This window comes from Bos mutus, chromosome 2 (assembly GCF_027580195.1).
Source record: "Bos mutus isolate GX-2022 chromosome 2, NWIPB_WYAK_1.1, whole genome shotgun sequence".
Lineage (NCBI taxonomy): Eukaryota > Metazoa > Chordata > Mammalia > Artiodactyla > Bovidae > Bos > Bos mutus.
The window spans coordinates 50,235,050-50,255,747 of record NC_091618.1 but is presented as its reverse complement, the minus strand read 5'-3'; the positions used below and the strand labels follow the sequence as shown (position 1 = coordinate 50,255,747).

The 20,698-nt window shown below is 40.7% G+C and overlaps 1 protein-coding gene across 5 annotated transcripts in view; it reads right to left on the bottom strand.

The window, feature by feature from the left end:
- The window catches only part of ANKRD44 (ankyrin repeat domain 44), a 311,092-nt gene that overhangs the window by 18,089 nt on the left and 272,305 nt on the right, over nucleotides 1–20,698 (bottom strand). For all 5 annotated transcript variants that reach the window (XM_070388779.1, XM_070388790.1, XM_070388784.1 and 2 more), the window contains exons 17-19: nucleotides 17,102–17,173; nucleotides 6,852–7,053; nucleotides 1,531–1,618 (exon numbers count right to left, since the gene is read on the bottom strand). In XM_070388779.1, the coding sequence (XP_070244880.1) occupies nucleotides 1,531–1,618; nucleotides 6,852–7,053; nucleotides 17,102–17,173 (362 nt within the window). The remainder of the gene's footprint in view (nucleotides 1–1,530; nucleotides 1,619–6,851; nucleotides 7,054–17,101; nucleotides 17,174–20,698) is intronic.

Genomic DNA, 20,698 nt, shown 5'->3' with positions numbered 1-20,698 from the left:
CGTGTTAATATACAGTATTTGTGTTTCTCCTTCTGACTTACTTCACTCTGTATAATAGGTTCCAATTTCATCCACCTCATTAGCACTGTCTCAAATGCAGTTCTTTTTTATAGCTGAGTAATATTCCATTGTGTATATGTACCACAACTTCCTTATCCATTTGTCTGCTGATGGACATCTAGGTTGCTTCCATGTCCTAGCTATTGTAAACAGTGCTGCAATGAACACTGGGGTACACGTATCTCTTTCAATTCTGGTTTCCTAGGTGTGTATGCCCAACAGTGGGATATCTGGGTTGTATGGCAGTTCTATTCCCAGTTTTTTAAGGAGTCTCCACACTGTTCTCCATAGTAGCTGTACCAGTTTGCATTCCCACCAACACGGTAAGAGAGTTCCATTTTAACCACACCCTCTCCTGCATTTATTGTCTGTAGACTTTCTGATTACGGCCCTCTGACCAGCATGAGATAATACCTCATTGTGGGTTTTTATTTGAATGGGCTTTTAAAAAGAAGATTAAAAAATACTCATCACTTCCAGTGGGAGCATCTTCCTCTCTTCCTTTGTCTCTCTGTCTCTCTCTCTCTCTCTCAGTCTCTCTCCCTTTTTGACAATTGCTTAGTATTTTCTGAGTGTCCCCGATTTGCTCTCTACTACCTGGAACAAGCTATGTGCCTCTGGTCTCTAATGACCACATGGAATGGTGGCAGTGGAATGATCAGTATGAGTAGGGCAGAAGAAAGTTCCACCTCAAGATGCTCACTTGAATCCCATCATTTTCAGAACTATGCAGCATTGGCCAAGTATCAATTGAGCAGGGAATGTGTGTATATAAGAGATGCTCTTGTTTCCATCAGAGCAACTGTGAACTACTTTTATAGTCTTTTATGTTGGATTTCGGTTCAGTATTTCATTTGAACAAAGCTCCATTGCCTTAAAGAAAAGGAGGACAAGTCCAGAGAAAAGACCCAAGTGCTGGGCTCCAGGAAGTGAGGCCCAGTTCTGTCTTCAACATGAACTCATATATCTGGGGTGAGTCACCAGTGCTTTATTGCTCTGCGTTTCCTATTCGTAAGAGAAGACTGGGTGGGAGAACAGGCTAACAGATGGAAAATACTCAGGGAAAAATAACACAAGAAGGATAAAAATATGAAGGATTTTTATGGAGGTGATAACATCTTGAGGTCTGTCCTATTCCATTATTAATTTAAAAATGAGATGGTAGCAGCTTCAGAAGAGGGTAAAAGTGAATAGAAAAAAGGAACAAATGAGAAAATATTTTTAAAAAGCCAAAGAACAAGGGTACATATATAAAAAGTTAGCCCTTTTTCATCAAGATACACACACACACACACATTTTTCTTGGATATATACTCCAGCACAAAGCTACTTCATTCTTCTAGGACCCTCATCCATCAATTTCATCCCAGTATAAACACCAAATTTCAGCATTCAGACCTCCTAGCTGTTTAACAAATTAACTGATCAGTTGTGATTTGAAATGTCAACCCCAGGTGTGAGAACACTTACTGTCCTTTGGCATCTTTCACGTCAACAACTTCTGGGTTGTCTGCAATTTCTAGTAATAGCCGCATACACAGCGTGTGACCATTAATTACTGAAAAAGAAAATAACGGACATTCTTTTAACAGACCATATAGATCCTTCCGAAATAAAATTTATTTGGACTTCAAATTGGTGGTTTCCAATTCTTGCTTGAAGGCGGGAAGAGAAGGGGACAACAGAGGATTAAGATGGTTGGATGGCATCACTGACTCAATGGACATGAGTTTGAGTAAACTCCAGGAGTTGGTGATGGACAGAGAGGCCTGGCATGCTGCAGTCCATGGGGGTCGCAAAGAGCTGGGACAAGATTGAGTGACTGAACTAAACTGAACTGAATTGTTGCTGATGGACATCCCGTGTCCAGCTAGTGCCAGCTGCTGGGCACAGCTGGCAATACGTCTGTTACCAACCCATCTCCACTTTCTTCCTATCAGGGCACTGTGGTTCTCATCTAACTTTCTTTCCTGGATGCTGTATAGAGGCTTTTTTCCTTAAAGAGGACATCCTTTCTTACCTACTCCTACAGAACCGATCATCTCTCTCCACTTTCTGGGTAACCCTTCTGTTCCTCTAAGAGAGTCTCCCAACTCTGTACAATCTTCCTGTGTCCAGTCCACCTCAAGCTCTTTTTAAAAGAAGGTTGAAGGGGGAGGAGAAGGCAGAGGAGGAGGGAGAGGAGAGCAGGTGAATGAGGGGAGGAGCAGAAGAGAGAAGGAGGGAAGAGGGGAGCAGAGGAGGGGAGGAAGGGAGATGGGAACAGAGTTTGCTTCTTATCCCCATCATTTCACATTCTGAGGTAGACGTTCTGACTGATGACTAGTGACTTTAAGTCAAACCTCAAGCTGGCAATGTTAGCCATTGGCTCACTGCTGATTGGCACTCCCAGAAGACTCACAGATGGCTCCTCACCCCAGGGGCTGGAGGATTTCTCCGTCTAAGTTCCTCATATCAAAGCCCTTGTTTCTCTGCCTTCTCCCACCCTCTATCACCTCTGCTCCCCTCTCTCTCCCCTGCTGAGCTCTGACTGGGGGCAGCAGGCCCTGCCCCTCCTCACTCTGCTGCCCAGGTGGGAACTGGCAATGGGCAGGAAGCGTGGCCCAAATCTTCCATTGGCCTTGACTGCCTGGGGTGGAACCCATGGACTCACCCAGCTCTGTGGGCACCAGGCAAGATGTTCTTTTAGGAAGAAGACCCTGGTGTCACAGGGTCAGGAAGCACCTCCCAGGCTGATAATCCCTGGGGTAGGGTACTTTCCTTTAGCTTGTTGAATGGAACCCACAGCCTTGCAAAAGACATGATTTTCTACTCAGGGAGTAGGATGCGAACAAATATATTTAAAATTCTGAACGTGACCTTCTCTCCTCTCTGAACAATAAGAACACCATAAAATACATTGCATTAACCTTGTTATGGTTGTAGAGAGAGAAGGGAATAGATGCAGCTATGTTAGGTTGATAAAGGCTCTTCTTAGAGCTGTGTTTTACAGCCCTTTTTATTGCATGCCAGTCACGAGAGAAGGCTAATTTAACTACACACATTTTTCAGGGACAATACATACTAGAATTAGCTCACATTCATCAACACCACTCAAATTAACTACAGGGATAATATCCACATTTTGTAGATCATTGCATTCAGCTAATTCTCAGCAACATCCCATTTATGTACCTCAGGAGGAAATCTTGTAGAAATGTTGTTGCTCTTTTGCTTTTTGTTTTAAAAATTACATTAAGTCTGTTAGCACTGGTGAAATATGCAAGAGGTTTAATGTATGCTTAAAAGAAAATAATTAGCAGAGGACTGATAGCTAAATACTGCAGGTGGTATTATTTTATAATACTCATGAAATACAGCATATTTTGATTGATTCCTTTTTCTATATCAATTTGATATTCTTTAAACTGTTGTTGTTATTCAGTCCTTAAATCACGTCTGACTCTTTGCCATCCCTTGGACTGTAGCACACTAGGTTCCTCTGTCCTCCACTATCTCCTGGGGTATGCTCAAATTCAAATAGTCATAATCATAATAGTTTCGAGGATTTTTATTTTTGCCTAAACTAAAAAAGGGGAAAAATCATCTAATTCGTATCACTCATCCAGTATGAAGGAAATGGCAACCCACTCCAGTATTCTCGCCTGGAGAATCCCATGGACAGAGGAGCTGGGCGGGCCATGGTCCATGGGGTTGCAGAGAGTCGGACACGACTGAAGTGACTGAGCACATCCAGTATGCTGGAGAGCAAACTAATTCCTACAGTAGTATGTTTTTCTTGGGCAGGTGCAGTTGAGATGCTGGGAGGTGGGCGTGTGTAGCTTTTTTGAACTTAGCTAATAGCCCTCAGTAAATATAATTCCCCCTTATTTTAAAAGTGTGGCTACACTAGAATTCTCGGCTTCCCACACACATTTTCCCCCAATTGCCTTCCAGCAAAAAGATGCTACCATTTCCTTTTGCTGCGCCCTGCCAAACCCAGCTTTGTCTCAGACTAGCTCAGCCTCTCCCTGACTATGAGTGACAGTCATTTTTCATGCTGCTCAAAGACCACAACTGTCATTACCACTATCTACGCCAAACCCTCTAAAATCCATCCTGGATCCTGTTCCTCACAGTACTCTCAGGATTTGGAACAAAAAAATTGGCCTCTCGAATGAGCTGCAAAAGATTCTGGAAAAGCAGATTCTCAAAGCACAGGTTAAAGCTTCTGCACAGCAGACATTTTGTGGAGAATAAAATCAAATGACAGCCAGCACCTTCTCAACGAATTGCACGGAGGACACCCAAAAGGAGCGAGTCCTGTTGACCACTAGGGGGCTCCATTGGACTACAGCCTTTATCGCCGTGGCAAATGAATGACAATGATTATTCTTCATTGTTGACCTGTTCACAAGGGCGATTTTCCACAACCAAAATGGGTCCTTTGTAAGTGTCAGGAAGTACTCGGTAACTAAAGCAGGATGCTGGCATTAATAATAGGCAACTTTAAAAGGAGAACTAAATGTAAGCTATATGGTAATACTAAGAATGCCTAGAATATTAAATTTTATAATACTTACAAATACCAAAAAGACTAAATGTAATGGGAAATAAGAATTTATAATTTAACCATACCAATCACTGCTGACCTCATGGCTAAAGTTTTTTCTAGGAACAATTGCTTCCAGATAATTAAGCAACACCATGTTTTTTCAATCTTTGTATTATTTTTCCTCAGTGGTTTGAACATTCAGAGATGTGGATGGCAATGCTTCCACAAAGTCTAACATTCTGAGAAAATTTTCCCAAGTACAAGAATCACAAAATCTTTTGAAAACTGTTTTCATTCCTTTGTTTCCTCAACACATCCATTATTTCATAGTGAAAAATACTTACTTCTCTTTATAATATCTGCTATCCTGATCAAAGGCTATTATCACTGAACTCCTGAACTCAAAGAAAATTATGCCTTAGCTGAGCTAGAAACTCTTCCACATTACCTTGTCATCTGTGTATATGTCTAGAAGTATCTGGACACAGTTTTATTTAATGTGCATTAAAGAAAAATCACAGAAGAGGCAAATTACTTACTTTCTGAAAAATACATGTAGCTTTTTAAGAGACTATTTTTATACCTGATGCATCAAGAGTCAGAACAAAATTGTGTTGGTAAAGCAATTATGTTCCAATTAAAAATAAATAAATGCCAAAAAAGGAAAAAATAAGGAGTAAAACAAATATCATATTAACGCATATATATGAAATCTAGAAAAATGGTACTGACGAACCTACCTGTAGGGCAGGAATAGAGATGCAGACATAAAGAATGCATTTGTGGACACAGAGGGGGCTGAGAGGGTGGGACAAGTTGAGAGAATAGCATTGACATATATACATGAACGCTTCCCTGGTGGCTCAGAGGTTAAAGCGTATGCCTGCAATGCGGGAGACCTGGGTTCGATCCCTGGGTCAGGAAGATTCCCTGAAGAAGGAAATGGCAACCCACTCCAGTATTCTTGCCTGGAGAATACCATAGATGTAGGAACCTGGTGGGCTACAGTCCATGGGTTTGCAAATATACATTAACGTGTGTAAGATAGCTAGCTAGTGGGAAGCTGCTTACAGCACAGGGAGCTCAGCTCGGTGCTCTGTGATGACTGAGAGGGGTGAGGTGGGGGATGGGAGGGAGGCTCAAGAGGAAGGGCACATATGTATACATATAGCTGATTTGTGTTGCAGTACAGCAGAAACTAACACAGTGCTGTAAAGAAACCATACTCCAATTAAAATTTTTTGAAAAAAAATTTTAATTAAAAAAATTAAAGAATCAGAGCAAAAGTGAAGAAGTAACATTTAGACTGCAGAATAACATACTCAGCAGATTGCTATCTGAAAATTCCTTTCATGAAGTAGCTGTGAAGTATCATTAATTTTGTGCTTCAAAATGCTATGAGATTTTATTCTATGTGATTTATCTGACGATAACAATACACCTTGCCCTTTTTTTTCCAGAAAGTTTTGTGATTGCCATTGGCCAAAGGTACTGAACACTCTTTTGAGTTAAGAAGGTCAGATGCAGCGTAGAGGATTTTTAGGGCAGAATGATAGATATGCGTGTATGTGTGTGTGTGTACTCAATCATATCCGACTCTATAATCCCATGGACTGTAGCCTGCCAGGCTCCTCTGTCCATGGGATTTTCCAGGCAAGAATACTGGAGTGGTGGCCATTTCCTTTTCCAGGGGGATCTCCCCAACCCAGGGATCAAACCTGTATCTCCTGTATTGGCGGGAGGATTCTTTACCACTGAGCAACCTATGGAAGCCCAGAATGGTAGATACATGTCATTAGACATCTGTTCAAATTCACAGGATGTACAACACCAATAGTGGAACCTAATGTAAGCCGTGGACTTTGGATGATCATGTTGTGTCAGTGTCGGTTCATCCATTGTAATGAATATGCCAGTCTGGTGAGGGATGTTGATAATGGGAGAGGCTATGCATGTGTGATGGACGAGGGGTATGTGGAAAACCTCTATACCTTCCTTTTTGATGTTGCTATGAATCTAAAGCTGCTCTAAAAAAAAAAAAGTAGCCTTTAAAGAAGGTCAGAGCCTCTCTGGATGTAGAACACTAATCATTTCTAAATGAACAGAAAGCCAAAAGCACTTTGGAAGAGCACAGGCATATTTGACATAGAAAGAGGATATTTTCAAAATTGGGATGAAGGAAGATGCCGCCATTCATTTACTCAAACTTATAAGTGGGCCACAAAACTAATGTAACCAGACTCCTGACAAGACCTACCTGAGGCATGAAGTGGGGTTCTTTTGGTTACATTGTCTTTCACAAAGATGGATGCACCTTGATTGATAAGTGCTTCCACACATTCTGTATGTCCCTTAAAGGCAGCCAGATCCAGAGCAGTGCGGCCTTTCTCATCCCTGATGTCCAGGTCTACCAGCGACTGCAGAAGGACTTCCAAGGCCTGGTGGTGCCCATTGTACGCCTGCAAAGGAGAAACCACAAACTCGAGTGCTTGCTCACCTTAAATCCCACAACAGTCCATCTGAGGGGCTAAGCCTCCTGGGTCACGGAAGGAGACTACTTCAAAGAGCACATGGCATAATTATTAAAACACAGCTGAAACTAGAACTAGATGGAAAAATTACAATGCACAGACCTCACAGGTACATATAAATCTTTTAATGCTCCTTCTCTTTTGTCAAATAATTTACTCCAAAGGTACTAAATGTATCAATGTATTCTTATATCTATTAATCCAATAATCTAATACAGGTTAATAGCTAAGTGAATTAATATATTCTTTTATCTGTCAGCTCAGTCCTAAACACACTGGTAAGATTCGAATATTTTTTCAGACGGCTTTTCTGTTAAACCTGGAGGAAAAAAAAAATCACTAAAAACACTGTGGACTTTGTAATTCAACAGAAGCATACTGATCTTCTGTTACAGTCCAACATTTTAATTTCGACCATGTGATCCTGGCTGAGTTTCTTAATTTCACTTAGAGTTTGTTTACTCATCTATAAAGTAAGAGCAATAAAAGTTGCCTTCCAGAGAGGATGAGAAGAAATAAAACTTCACAGCCTTTGCATAGTGCAAAATACATGGTTGATGCTTCCTTTTCTCTTGTTTTCTCCATTGATTATCATCAAAACATAAACACAATTATGGAAGTATATTCCATATATTAAGGCCAAGTTCAGTCCTATTGTGAGCTCCTACGCTGTGTTAAAGTTAGGAGGCTTCATACTACTAAAACACAAAACTAAAAGTCTGAAAGGAAATTTTTACTAAGTCTATAAGGTTAAAAAACTGTAGTGCACATACAAGGTCAAGGATACTGAAATAAAAGAAAAAAAAAAGAATTCAGTGGGGGTGGGGGATGGTTGGTGGAGGGAAGTAAAGGAGGAGACAGAGGAAAAGTCTGTTCCCAGTGTCTTCAGTAGTCAAAGTCGCCTCTCATGTCTCCTATGCTATTTTTCCACTGCAGCAATCACCCTAGACACAATTTATTTGAAAAAATGCTTAGCGCAGACTAAGGACTGATTTCTTCAATACACAAAGAGCTTCCATAAGCCTTTTTAAAAACTAGGAAAATGTGTAAAGGGTATGAAAAGGCAGTTCAAAGAAAAATAAAAATAAAAGGTCAATAAACATATGAAAAAAACATGTAAATTTTTATGGTACTATTTTTTAACTACCAAATGGCAGTGATTAAGTTTGGGCATGTCCAGTATTAGTTAAGACATGGTGGAAAAAATCAATCTACACTCTGTTGGTGGCAGTATAGATTGGTGTGATATTTGTGAAGGGTGATTTGAACAAACTCTATCAAAAATGTTTTTAAAAAAACAAAGCTGCAAATAATAAATACAATGATTTTGTTGTATGAAAAGCAAATATACTCAGATAGACACATACCTGTACCTATGTATATTTCTGTATTCATAGGAAATTTTAGAAGATACAAAGGAAACTTAACAGTGGTTACTCTAGAAATGAGAGGTAAAGTAATAAGCAAATGGACTTATTTTAACTTATCTTTTTAAAAACTACTTGAATGTTTTTCTCTGTACATATCAACCACAACAATAACAAAACTAGATTAAAAGGACCCACAAGATTTAAAGAATACTAAAAGGAATTGTTTATAAAACTTTCTTATATTATTTTTATGAATGATTATGGTTATTATATTACATATTAAACACATATATTATATGTGTAGTATAATAACTCATATGCTGATGAATCCCAAATTTATATCCCAGTTACTTTCTAAGACTTGTATATTCAATTGCCTATTGAATATCTAATATACACCTCAAGCTTAACATGTCCCAAAATGAGTTCTTAATTTTCCTCCTAAAATTTGCTCCATCTCTGTAAATGGCAATTTTACCCTCCTAGTTGCTCAGGCCCCAGATTTTGGAGTCATCTTCATCTTCCCTCTTAAGCCCAGGGTTGTGGCCCTGCACAAGAGCTTTGGAACACTGGGGCAAGCGAGTGCTAAAAATATCTTCCCCATCTCTCCCCACTGCCTTGCTATGCCCTGGTACAGGGGTGTGTCTGCTGAAAGAAAGGGACATTTTTTTGTTCACCAACAGAGGTGACATCAGGTTGTCAGGCACCTGGCAGGAAACAGCTATCCATATCTGTTACAATTTGCACACAGGTGTTGGGTAACTAGTAGCCCTCAACGACATGATCATCTCTACTTTCAAGCCAGGATCATCTCTACTCCTTTTTTAAAATATATCCAGAATCTATCCAGTTCTTCACTATACCACATCCTCTGTTGCCATGATGGCAAAAGCCTCCCTTCCCATCCTTGCTGTGTGCTGTGTTGTATCGCTCAGTTGCGTCCGACTCTTCGCGACTCCATGGACTGTAGCCTGCCAGGCTCCTCTGTCCCTGGGGATTCTCCAGGCGAGAATACTGGAGTGGATTGCCATGCCCTCCTCCAGGGGATCTTCCCAACCCAGGGATCGAACTCAGGTCTCCTGTATTGCAGGCAAATTCTTTATCATCTGAGTCACCAGCAAACTATTACTGAACAGCCACAAGATGAAATCTTTGAAAACTCAAGTTGGACATAGCACTCCTCGATGAAAACTCATTGGTAACACAACCCAAAACTTCCCATGACCATTCAGACCCTTAGGATTTGGCTTCCCTCACCCTTGATCATCAGCATGGCCCCTCATTCACTCTGTTCCAACCACAATAGCCTCCCCTCCCCACTCCCTATGATTAAAGAAAGTATGTTCTCCTCTCAGCCATTGCATCTGTACTTTCTGTTTGCCCTGCCTGGAGAGTTCTTCCGCCTCTAAGAGCCACATGGCTTTTTTGGTAATTCTGCTTCAAACATTTCCTTATCTAGAGGCTTGCCAGAGCCCAATTAAAATAGATCACTACCGTGTTCCTCAACACATAAGGCACTCTCCAGCCCACTTATCTTGCTTTATTTTATCTTTATAGGATTTATTATCACTTGATACTTATTACATATTAATTTGTTATCTAAGATTGGAGGTACTTTGTGTGTATTGCTCACTACTGTATCCTAGACTCATGCACAGCACAGAGTAGACACTCAACAATAAGTTGAGGAATAAATGAATGAATATAATTACATTATCATTTATTAGTATTAGTGATAAGAATATATTTTAAAAATAGCAACTATTTATTGAGGGCACTGTGTTGAGTGCTAATCTTGGCAAACATCCTTTTTATAGACAAAAACACAAATCAAGCAATGATAATGAATTCATCCAAGATCACTTAGGAAGTGACAAAGTCAGGATTTGAAACTCAGAATCTGTGACCACTAGTATCTACACTTCTAGGCAGTGTCTTAAATCTTTCCCAGTAATTCCATTTAACTGACTTTCAAAATACTTTTGTGCCTACATATAATGGGTCAGAGAGCTGAGTAACAAATAGAAATCTAAGATGGAAAGCCTTTAGTCTAATCTAACTTCAGAAGCAACAGCTAATTTCATGGAGCACTTGCTGTGTGTCAGGCAGGATTGAACATATAGAATCTTATTTGCTAGGACAACCCATGGCTTGGATGCTACTGTTATTCCCATTGTTACTAACAAGGACACAGAAGGCACAGATGTTCCTCAACCCTCTCATGGGCACACAGCCTTCTATGGTGGAGCTGGAATTCTCAGTCACACACAGAGCCTGAGCTGTGGGCTTCTTGTGAGCATCTACAGAAAGCGTGTGACAGGGCCATAAGGTATACATTTATCTTTTTTATTATAGGAAGTTTCAAACTTATACAAAGAAAAGAGGATAGTGTCATGGATTCCCAAATATCCATCATCTAGTTTCAGCCATCATCAACTCATGCCATCAATTTAAGCCAGCTTGGGAGCACCTATCCTCCTGTAAAGGTGGAGCATCTACATTAGAGTATAAGTCAGTCTATCTCACTTGACCCTGGGCTTGAGCCTGTCACTTACTTGAACTTGAATTTGTGTAACACCTCTTCTCATTTTAAATTGTAATGGTAGTCACTGGCTCAGTTTATGTAGAAATCCTGACTTTACATCAAAGGGACATGAGTCCACATAGATAATAGCAGGTTCCAGATGCTATTTGCAAATGCTCCTTTCTTCAGTGTCACTTACTATGATGACAAAGATAGTAAACATTTACACTTTTTGTTATTTGACTTTAGTCCAGTTAAAAAGCAGAGACATTACTTTGTCAACAAAGGTCCATCTAGTCAAGGCTATGGTTTTTCCAGTGGTCATGTATGGATGTGAGAGTTGGACTGTGAAGAAAGCTGAGTGCCGAAGAATTGATGCTTTTGAACTGTGGTGTTGGAGAAGACTCTTTAGAGTCCCTTGGACTGCAAGGAGATCCAACCAGTCAATCCTAAAGGAGATCAGTCCTGGGTGTTCATTGGAAGGACTGATGCTGAAACTCCAATACTTTGGCCACCTCATATGAAGAGTTGACTCATTGGAAAAGACTCTGATGCTGGGAGGGATTGGGGACAGGAGGAGAAGGGGACAACAGAGGATGAGATGGCTGGATGGCATCACCGACTCAATGGACATGGGTTTGGGTGGACTCCAGGAGTTGATGATGGACAGGGAAGCCTGGCATGCTGCAATTTATGGGGTAGCAAAGAGTCAGACATGACTGAGTGACTGAACTGAACTGAACTGAGGAAAGTAGAATTGGCAACTTATAAACTGCATGCATATCTACAAAGCACGATGGCTAACATATTTAAATTAATAAAGAGAAAACTCAGAGCAAAAAGAAATGTATGCGGGGAGGAAGCTCATGTAGAGGGATCAGCACTGTTCAGGACTGCAGAGTTACATCACAGGGCACGAACTTAACTCCCGTACAAGACCCCTGACGTTTCTCCTTTTCATTCTCACAACAAAAAATAAGTCCATTTGCATGTGTTAAATTTACTACTGCCATTTCATTCTTTAGATATTTCCAAGTGTATTTCATTTCCACATTAGATCATGCTTATTTTATTTGCTGTCTCACAAGATTCTGCGTATTCAGTTCATGGATTGCCAGTGAATACAAAGAATGTTCTTGCTTTACCATAGCAACTTGAAGTTTACTTTGAAGTATAAAACTTTCTAGTCCTCTGACTCAAGGTGGTCTAAAGGTGGTCACAGCTAATGTTATAACAGGGCCGGAACCTAAGTCATCTGATGACCTTTACTTTTGGGCTTCCCTGATGGCTTAGCGAGTAAAGAATCTACCTACAACACAGGAGCTGCAGGAGATGTGGGTTCGACCCCTGGGTTGGGAAGATCCCCTGGCGTAGGAAATGGCAAGCCATTCCAGTATTCTTTCTTGGCAAATTCCATGGACAGAGGAGACTGGCAGGCTATAGTCCATGGTGTCGCAAAGAGTTGGGCACAACTGAACACAGGAGCACAGCATAAACAGGCTCAACATTAAAATGAAATAGAGTGAAACCTGCTGAAGGAAAGCTTCAGAATTCCAATCCATGCTTTCTTCTATACCAGGCACTTGAAAATTCAGAGAGGATGGTTGAAAGGCTAGATTTATGTATAGAATTCCCCTTGTCTCTTCATTTAATCAAGCCTACATCTCTTGAATTTTAGTATGCAAAAGCATTACTATACAGAGTTGAAGACATAAAACTATGTATATTAGACATCCAGGGCAATTTAAGGGAAATAATAAAGGTAAACTTGATAATACAAGAATTTTCACTTACCTTCACACTTTAGAGCTTAACCCTAGAAACAAACTACCATGTAATATGGGACTCTATTCTATGGCTAAATGCATGCATGACTCTATCTTTAGGTGGTTATATGGTTCTTAAAGTCTATAAAAAAGAACACAATAAAACTTCAAGTTCTCTGAAAGAGATTCAGGTAGTAAGGAAAGAAGATCTTTCTCATGTCGGCCGTACATGATGAACCAAGCTCGTACTTTTCTTTCTATTCCCATCCTAAATCAGGTGTTCAGTGGCTAGTTCCACAAATAATTTTTTAAATAACTCAAGGAAGAAGTAATCACACAAAAGAACAAATATGTTGGTTCAAAAAGCAAGTAGTATTTTGGCTTTCAATAGATAACCCAGTTTAAGCCTTCACTAGAAGTAGCAAACATTTCAAATTTTTTTACAAAAGACTTTAAAATATCTCATTAAGTAACTTAAATATTTCTTAAACATGATTAATTTCTTTAAATGTTTTAGATTGGAACTGAGGGCAGCAGGAGAAAGAATTTGGAATCTCAGCAGAATCCATGAAACAACCGGTCCATCTGGAAAACTCGACAGCTGGAGCCTTTCATTTGCATAGCCTTGTTTCTCAATTTAATTTTTTTCAAGTGGATGAAATGCTTATGAAATTCACTGGGCGGATAACCCTGGAGACTTGAATCATTCAGCCAGGAAATAGTAACTCAAGGCAGGTCAGGTTTCTTGGGGGCAGTCAAGGTTTGGGGGCATCTGGTTCTTTTTCATTGTACACTCGTCCATGGAAGAAATAATATGTCTAGAGTTTTAATCAAGTTAATTGCTACAGAAGGTCCTGGGGAGGGTGATGGGCATACTTCTGGGGTTCTTGGAGCATATACTAATTTCTTTAAAAAGTGTCAGCATTTACAGGAAAAAAATGCAAAACAGTTTTAGAATTAACCCACTGCTATCACCCTGTCAAAGTCATCATTATCATGGTTGTCTTATTTCTGCTTTGTTCCCTGACAATTTAAACTCAACATAGAAGCTAAAGTGATCCTTTTAAGATAAAAGCCGTATCACATCATCTGTCTCCTCAAAACCCTCCAAATGGTTTCATATTGTGTCAGAAAAACAGTCAAAGTTCCCACTGGAGTCTGAGGCCCTACCCTGCCTCCGTGCCGCACTCCCCGACCTGCTGACAGTATGCGTACCTCATCTCTACCACCCTCCCCTCATCACTCTGCTTCAGCCACGGTGGCCCTGCTGTTCTGGGAACACGCCAAGATGCTCATTCCAGGGACTTTGCACTTCTGCCCGGAACACTCTTTGGTCAGAGACCAAATGGGTAGCTCATCGAGTTGCTGTTCAAACAAGAGATTCTGCGCTGTGAGAAACATCACCCCGTCTGCCACCTTGACGCGCTCTACCTCACTGCTCCTGTTGTAGCATGAGCAGCATGCACTTCTGGCCATCTGCTATGTTGTCCATTTACTTGCCTACTGTCTTTCCTAGACTGGACACCCTACAAAAACAGTGGTTGGATTTTGTTTACTGCTCTCTCTCCAGCTTCTGAAACCGTGCTTGGCACATGCACGGTCAGTACATGTTAAAGGAAAGAATGATACTGATGTTACTAAGGGCAAAGATGAAGCCCCAGCTGATTCCACATAAGCTCCAGGTGCTGTTCTGTTTTACATGTATTAACTCATGTCATCCCCACTACGGCCCTATGACAGAGATACTGCTGTTCTCCCCATATAATGGGTGGGGAAACTGAGACACAAGAGGTTAGTTTTTGCCCAAGATCATACAACAAATTAACAAGTTGGCAAGGGTTTGGGGATTGTTAATTAACTCACTCCTTTTTAATTTACAGATGGGAAAACCATGTCCAGGTGAGATGCTAATGAGAAGACTGCTGGCTGGGACCCCCTCTTTCCAGGGGGTGCTTACTAGACCCCTGCCAGCTGGAGAACTAACCAAGCCCCTCTCTCTCCAGTGATACCATATCACCCTGTCTTTACATGACTAGAAACCCATAACACTTAGCAGAACACCTAGCACCCAGCAAGCACTCAATAATTTTTGAAAGAAAAAAGAAAAAGAATGAGAGATTATAAAATTTTTGGAAGCTGAGAGGCTCTCTTCTCAGATTACCAGCAGGCTTAGCAATGCAATCAACCACACTGTCAAAGGACATGAGAATTCTATCTGAGATAACCTTTCTGATAGGCATCTCTTAGGGCAGCTAGAGCTTCTGTGAATGCCCAGCCTTGGGCTAACTTCCCCAGGCCCAGCAGATGGCTGAGCAGAGGTTCTAGGGTCAACCTTTAGAGCAACCTGTTTTGTTTTTTGTTAAGTCACTCAGTCGTCTCCAGCTCTTTGCAACCCTGTGGACTGCAGCACACCAGGCTTCCCTGTCTATCACCAACTCCCAGAGTTGCTCAAACTCATGTCCATTGAGTCAGTGATGCCATCCAACCATCTCATCCTCTGTCGTCCCCTTGTCCTTCTGCCCTCAATCTTTCCCAGCATCAGGGTCTTTTCCAATGAGTCAGTTCTTTGCATCAGGTGGCCAAAGCACTGGAGCTTCAGCTTCAGCATCAGTCCTTCCAATGAATATTCAGGACTGATTTCCTTTAGGATTGACTGGTTGGATCTCCTTGCAGTCCAAGGGACTCTCAAGAGTCTTCTCCAACACCACAGTTCAAAAGCATCAGTTCTTTGGTGCTCAGCCTTCTTTATGGTCCAACTCTCACATCCATACATGATACGGGAAAAACCATAGCTTTGACTAGATGGACCTCTGTTGGCAAAGTAATGTCTCTGCTTTTTAACATGTTGTCTAGGTTTGTCATAGCTTTCCTTCCAAGGAGCAAGCATCTATTAATTTCATGGCTGCGGTCACCATCTGCAGTGATTGTACTAAGAGACAACTGGTATAAAATTTTATACATATAAATATCCACCCACCTTTTTTACTCTAAGCCCATGTCCAGAAGAAAGACTCGTGGACATTTTGGCTTGCTTTCACAGGACTCGGCGTGTGCATATTTATCACTGTGCATACAGTGGTTATGTCGGTAGATGTGGCAGAGGGTGGTGAGTGAGATGCTAGCAGATGGGCTGGTGAGTACCTGAGGAGCCTGGCAAGGAGGGAAAGCCTCCATGGAGTGTGATCAGTTCATCCCAGAACTCATGGGATGGCCTCATCCCTTCCTTCCTACATTCCTATCTGCCTCAGTTCATCCCAATCCTCATCCCTTCCTACCCTGGCTGAATTTCTATGTGTGTCCATCAATAAAATACTCCTCTCAGCTCTCCAAAATCTCCATCTCAATTTTTCATCAGAATGAAACTGAAAACGTGCTTATGTGTGCGTGGTACTGAGTGCAATGTCATAACTGTTAAACATAGAGACCCAGCATCCTACTCTTCCCAGTATCCAGTCTCTAGCTGCGTCCAAACATCTTGATGGCCCTGTACTGTGGTCTCACAACTCAGCAGTGCCTTGCGCAGGTGAGCTGGCTGCTGTCAGTCCGAGAGGTTTCTAGGGAACAGCTGTTGATTAGCAAGACCTTCACAGACATAGAGTGGTGGTAAGCTTCTCAGTTCTGTCACCCTCAGGGAGAGTTTGGTGATTCTCACTCTAAGCTATTGCATTTCCTTTCAATGATGGGATGTGGAGAGGAAGCTTTATTGGTGACAAAATAACTCCTGCTCGCCTCCCTAGTGGCTCAGATGGTGAAGAATCTGCTTGTCATGTCGGAGACCAGAGTTTGACCTCTGGGTCAGAAAGATCTCCTGGAGAAGGAAATGGCTACCCACTCCAGTATTCTTGCCTGGAGAATTCCATGGACAGAGGAGCCTGGTGGGTTATACTCCATGGGGTCGCAAAGAGTGGGACACGACTGAACATCTAACACTTTCACTTTTACCTCCTTCCCAAATCTCACCAGATTACAAAAAGCAGGGTCTGATTCTTCCTATGAGACCTCGATTTCAAGCCTCAGCAGAAGCTGCAGAGTCGCTTTCATGCACATTTTCATCTTGCTCTCACAAGTCTGTGTTTAAATATCTCACAAGTTTTTAACTATGGTATTCAATTATCTACAGTTCAATGCTTGTTGTCTATATTTACATCTCTAAAATAAAAATAAAACATTTCCTCGGTTAGTAATTATTATTACTAGATAATTTTAAACACTGCTAAAATGTGTAACAATTGCTTTCCTTTTAAGAGCAGCCTACTCTTGGGAACACTTAGGGTTCTTCTGTAACACGGTGAAGCTACCCACAGCATCTGACTTACAGCTAAATGGAGTGGACTCTTGGTAGCACCGGAATCTGACTCTTCAAAAACACTGTTGGTTCTTTCCAAAAGCTGTGGAGATGAAAAGAAAACAACAGTATGTGAGTACAATCTGCAGAAGGAATCCTACTTTACGGATACTAATGTTGACATAAATGAGAAAGAAGGCTTCAGAAACTTAAGAAACCATGCAACTTATCAGAAATACAAGAAATCAGATACAGCATATCTAAAACAAATATGCGAACTGAATATTTCAACTTCTAGGTCATCTTAGCATTTGCTATTTTTCAAAAAAGCAGCTTTCATACTTGAAAAGTTGCTCAGCTTCACCAGTCTAGAAAAATAATTCTTGTTAAATCTACTTCCCACCCAGTAGTTAGTCATAATGAAAAAATGACAGTACCCAGGGTCTATTCCACTATCAAACACATATTTACTGGAGATAAGCGTTGAAAAGACGTATGAAACTCTTATTTTCATGAAGCTTACATTCTAGAGAGAGAACACAAATAAACATACACACAAGAAAATAATCTGGTAGTGAAATATGCTTATAATGAAAATAAAGTAGGGTGATGTGAAATGGAGTGACTGGGAAGCCTTTTACAGCTGACGGCCAGGGGAGGCTTCTCTAAGGAGATAACAGTTAAAGTGGGACTTCAGTAATGGGAAGAATTGCGGCTGGAGAGCATTCTGGGAGGAGGGAGGAGTTAATGCAAATATATCCAGTGGGGATAAACAGAGGGAGCTCAAGGAATGGAAAGAATAGTGCGATGAGGGCATGATGTTGGTGAGGGTATCAGGTAAAAGACATTTCCATTGACTTTTGTTGGAAGAACAAATTGTTAAAACCTTTCTGGGCAAGTTTGTGCATATCTTTGACATCAGGAATTAATTCATACTAAATTATTAGACAAGCACACAATGACACGTGTATAAAGAAACATATTCATTTAAAAAATGTGCCCAGACACTGCTCCAGGTAGTGAAGAGTCAATAATAAATAGTATATTTAACGATCCATTTTCTCAAGGGGTGGGGGTGTCAGGCAATAAAAGAAAGTCATGTAATTATTTAGAAAGTCATAGGTACTGTGGAGAAAAAAACAGAGAAGCGTTTGGAAGGCTGGAAGAAAGGTCAGTTTGCAACTTTAAATACGAGATCAGGAAAGGTCTTACTGAGCAGGTGACGGTTAAACAAAGTGTGGAGGTGGTAAGAGAGCCATGTGGTATCTAGGGGAAGTGCATTCCAAGCAGAGGGGTAAACAATTGCCTAGTCCTTTAGGGACAGAGATGTTTAAGATCATTTATGAGATGGGGAACAAGGATGAGAATAACATCCCTCTCCTAGACTTCCCAACAATATTATAAACACCTGTCTTTTAAAATATCAAATTTTAAAATTTTCTGTTTTTCTGCTTAAAACAGCTAGCATGGCTTTTGTTTCCTTCAAATGCCTGGCTGATTCAAAAAGTAATACAGATTTAAGTTTTCTTAATGAGGGGTGGAGAAAGGGGAAATACACCACTCAGTACACTAGAAAGCGAAACTTCCTAACATGCTCTTTATTCATGTGGAAAAACACATATTAAAGCCATATGTGTGGAAAGATACCATTTTCATTTCAAGAACTGTATTGATACATCTACATATGCCGGAAAAAAAGGTGAGAAACATATACCCTAAAATGTTGAATGTAGTAGCCTAAAAGTGGGAGTATAGACGATTTTTATTTTCTTCTTTATCTTTCCTGAATTTTTTTTGGGGGGGTGAATGTGTATTGGTTTTGTAATAAAATCACTAAAGCTATTTCTGTTTGGAATAAAAATGATGAACATTCCTTTTCATTTACTAGAATGATGTTCACAGACCCCTAGGTAGGTCCATCCTAGACCTGGGCCTAGTTCTATTTCTGTGGCTCTTTCTAGTTCTAGTTCTGTTCTAGAACTTCTTTCTAGCCAATGAATGTGAAAAAAAAAAAGAGGTTGCATTCTCTGGCAGATCAAATATCAGTGTAAACTTGATTATCTAAAAGCACACAATTTCAAATTTTCAAGTAAAACAATACAAATAATTATATCAGAAGCATGAGGCATTATATATTCATTTTTATTAGTATAAGAATAGAATTTGGAACTGAAGCAATCTACAATACATTAGAATAATGAGAGTAAATTTCATTTTAACTTCAAAGCAAATAACTTTAAAAACCAATCTGCTGTACAAAGTTGAAATAAAAGCAGCCTCAACTGCTTGAAAAGGCTAGAGAACAGCTGTTCTTTGCTTTGTTTTGCAACATTATCACCTGCAAGACTTCCTGGAATTGACAGTGTGTACCAACTCCAAATCCTGTCCTAGAACGAACTTTTAATCAAAGGAACAGAGAATCATTTCCACTATTATTACAAACACGATGAACAGAAGCAAGAAGACAATATACTGTTTACAGTCACAAATCAGCCATATTCCCAGAAGATTTACTATGGAAGACTATTTTTCTACATGTGTACCTTGATCATCCTAATAGCATGGGATGCTTTAATTCAGTCATTTGCTTAATGCCATCTATATGGGGGCCTCTGGGTTAGGAACCAGATTCAACTGTGCAGTGAGCAGATGTGGTCACTGACCTGGGAGAGCTTTGAGGCTAGTGGGGAATCCACAGAAGTTAACAGGTAGTGAAAACAGTGAGGCAAGAGCTAGGATGCAAGATGATATGGGAATATGAAGGAAGAGGTACCTGACATAACCTTGGGGGCTCAAAGAAGACTCCTCTGTAAAGAAGTTTTACCCTGAGACCAGGATGGTAGGAGTCTGCCAGGCAAAGACAGAAGGGACTATTCAGGCAGAAGAAAGAGCTTGTGAGAACAGTGAGTACACCATCAAAAGCTTTAAGTTCAATAAGACTAGATAACACGTAGGAGTGAAGAAAGAGTGAGGAGCAATGAGCTATAAATGAAAGCAGACAATAGATTAGGTACAGGGTGATCATATCATTACTGTCCAATCCTGGCCATTTTTCAGATTGAAATTGGGCTGGGATAATAGCCGTAAGGGCTTCCCTGGTGGCTCAGATGGTAAAATATCTGCCTGTAATGCAGGAGACCTGGGTTCGACCCCTGGATCAGGATGATCCCCTGGAGGAGGACATGGTAACCCACTCCAGTATTCTTGCCTGGGAAATCCCATGGACAGAGGAGCCTGGTGGGCTATAGTCCATGGGATCACAAAGAGTTGGACAAGATTGAGCAACTAACACTTCCACTTTAAACAGCTGTAAAGCAGAGCATCAAATCAGGATAATTCCTGAGACTCACTGAAGTGCTTTTAGCAGGGAAGAGGCATGATCATGGTCAGATTCTTGGGTTTCATGAAAACTCTTGAACTGCAGTGTGGCAAATGAGCTGCAGTGGTGCTTGGGGCAGGTGAGGACTGCAACTCTAGGAGCAGGGAGATCGGTTAGGATATTTCGACTATGGGATTGATAAATTGTGAATTAAGTTGCTGAGAACTGACGGTGGCCTGTACTGCAAAAGAGGCAGAGGAAATGGAAGGAAGTAGGGATATTCAGGACTTTTATTCACTCCTTTATTCA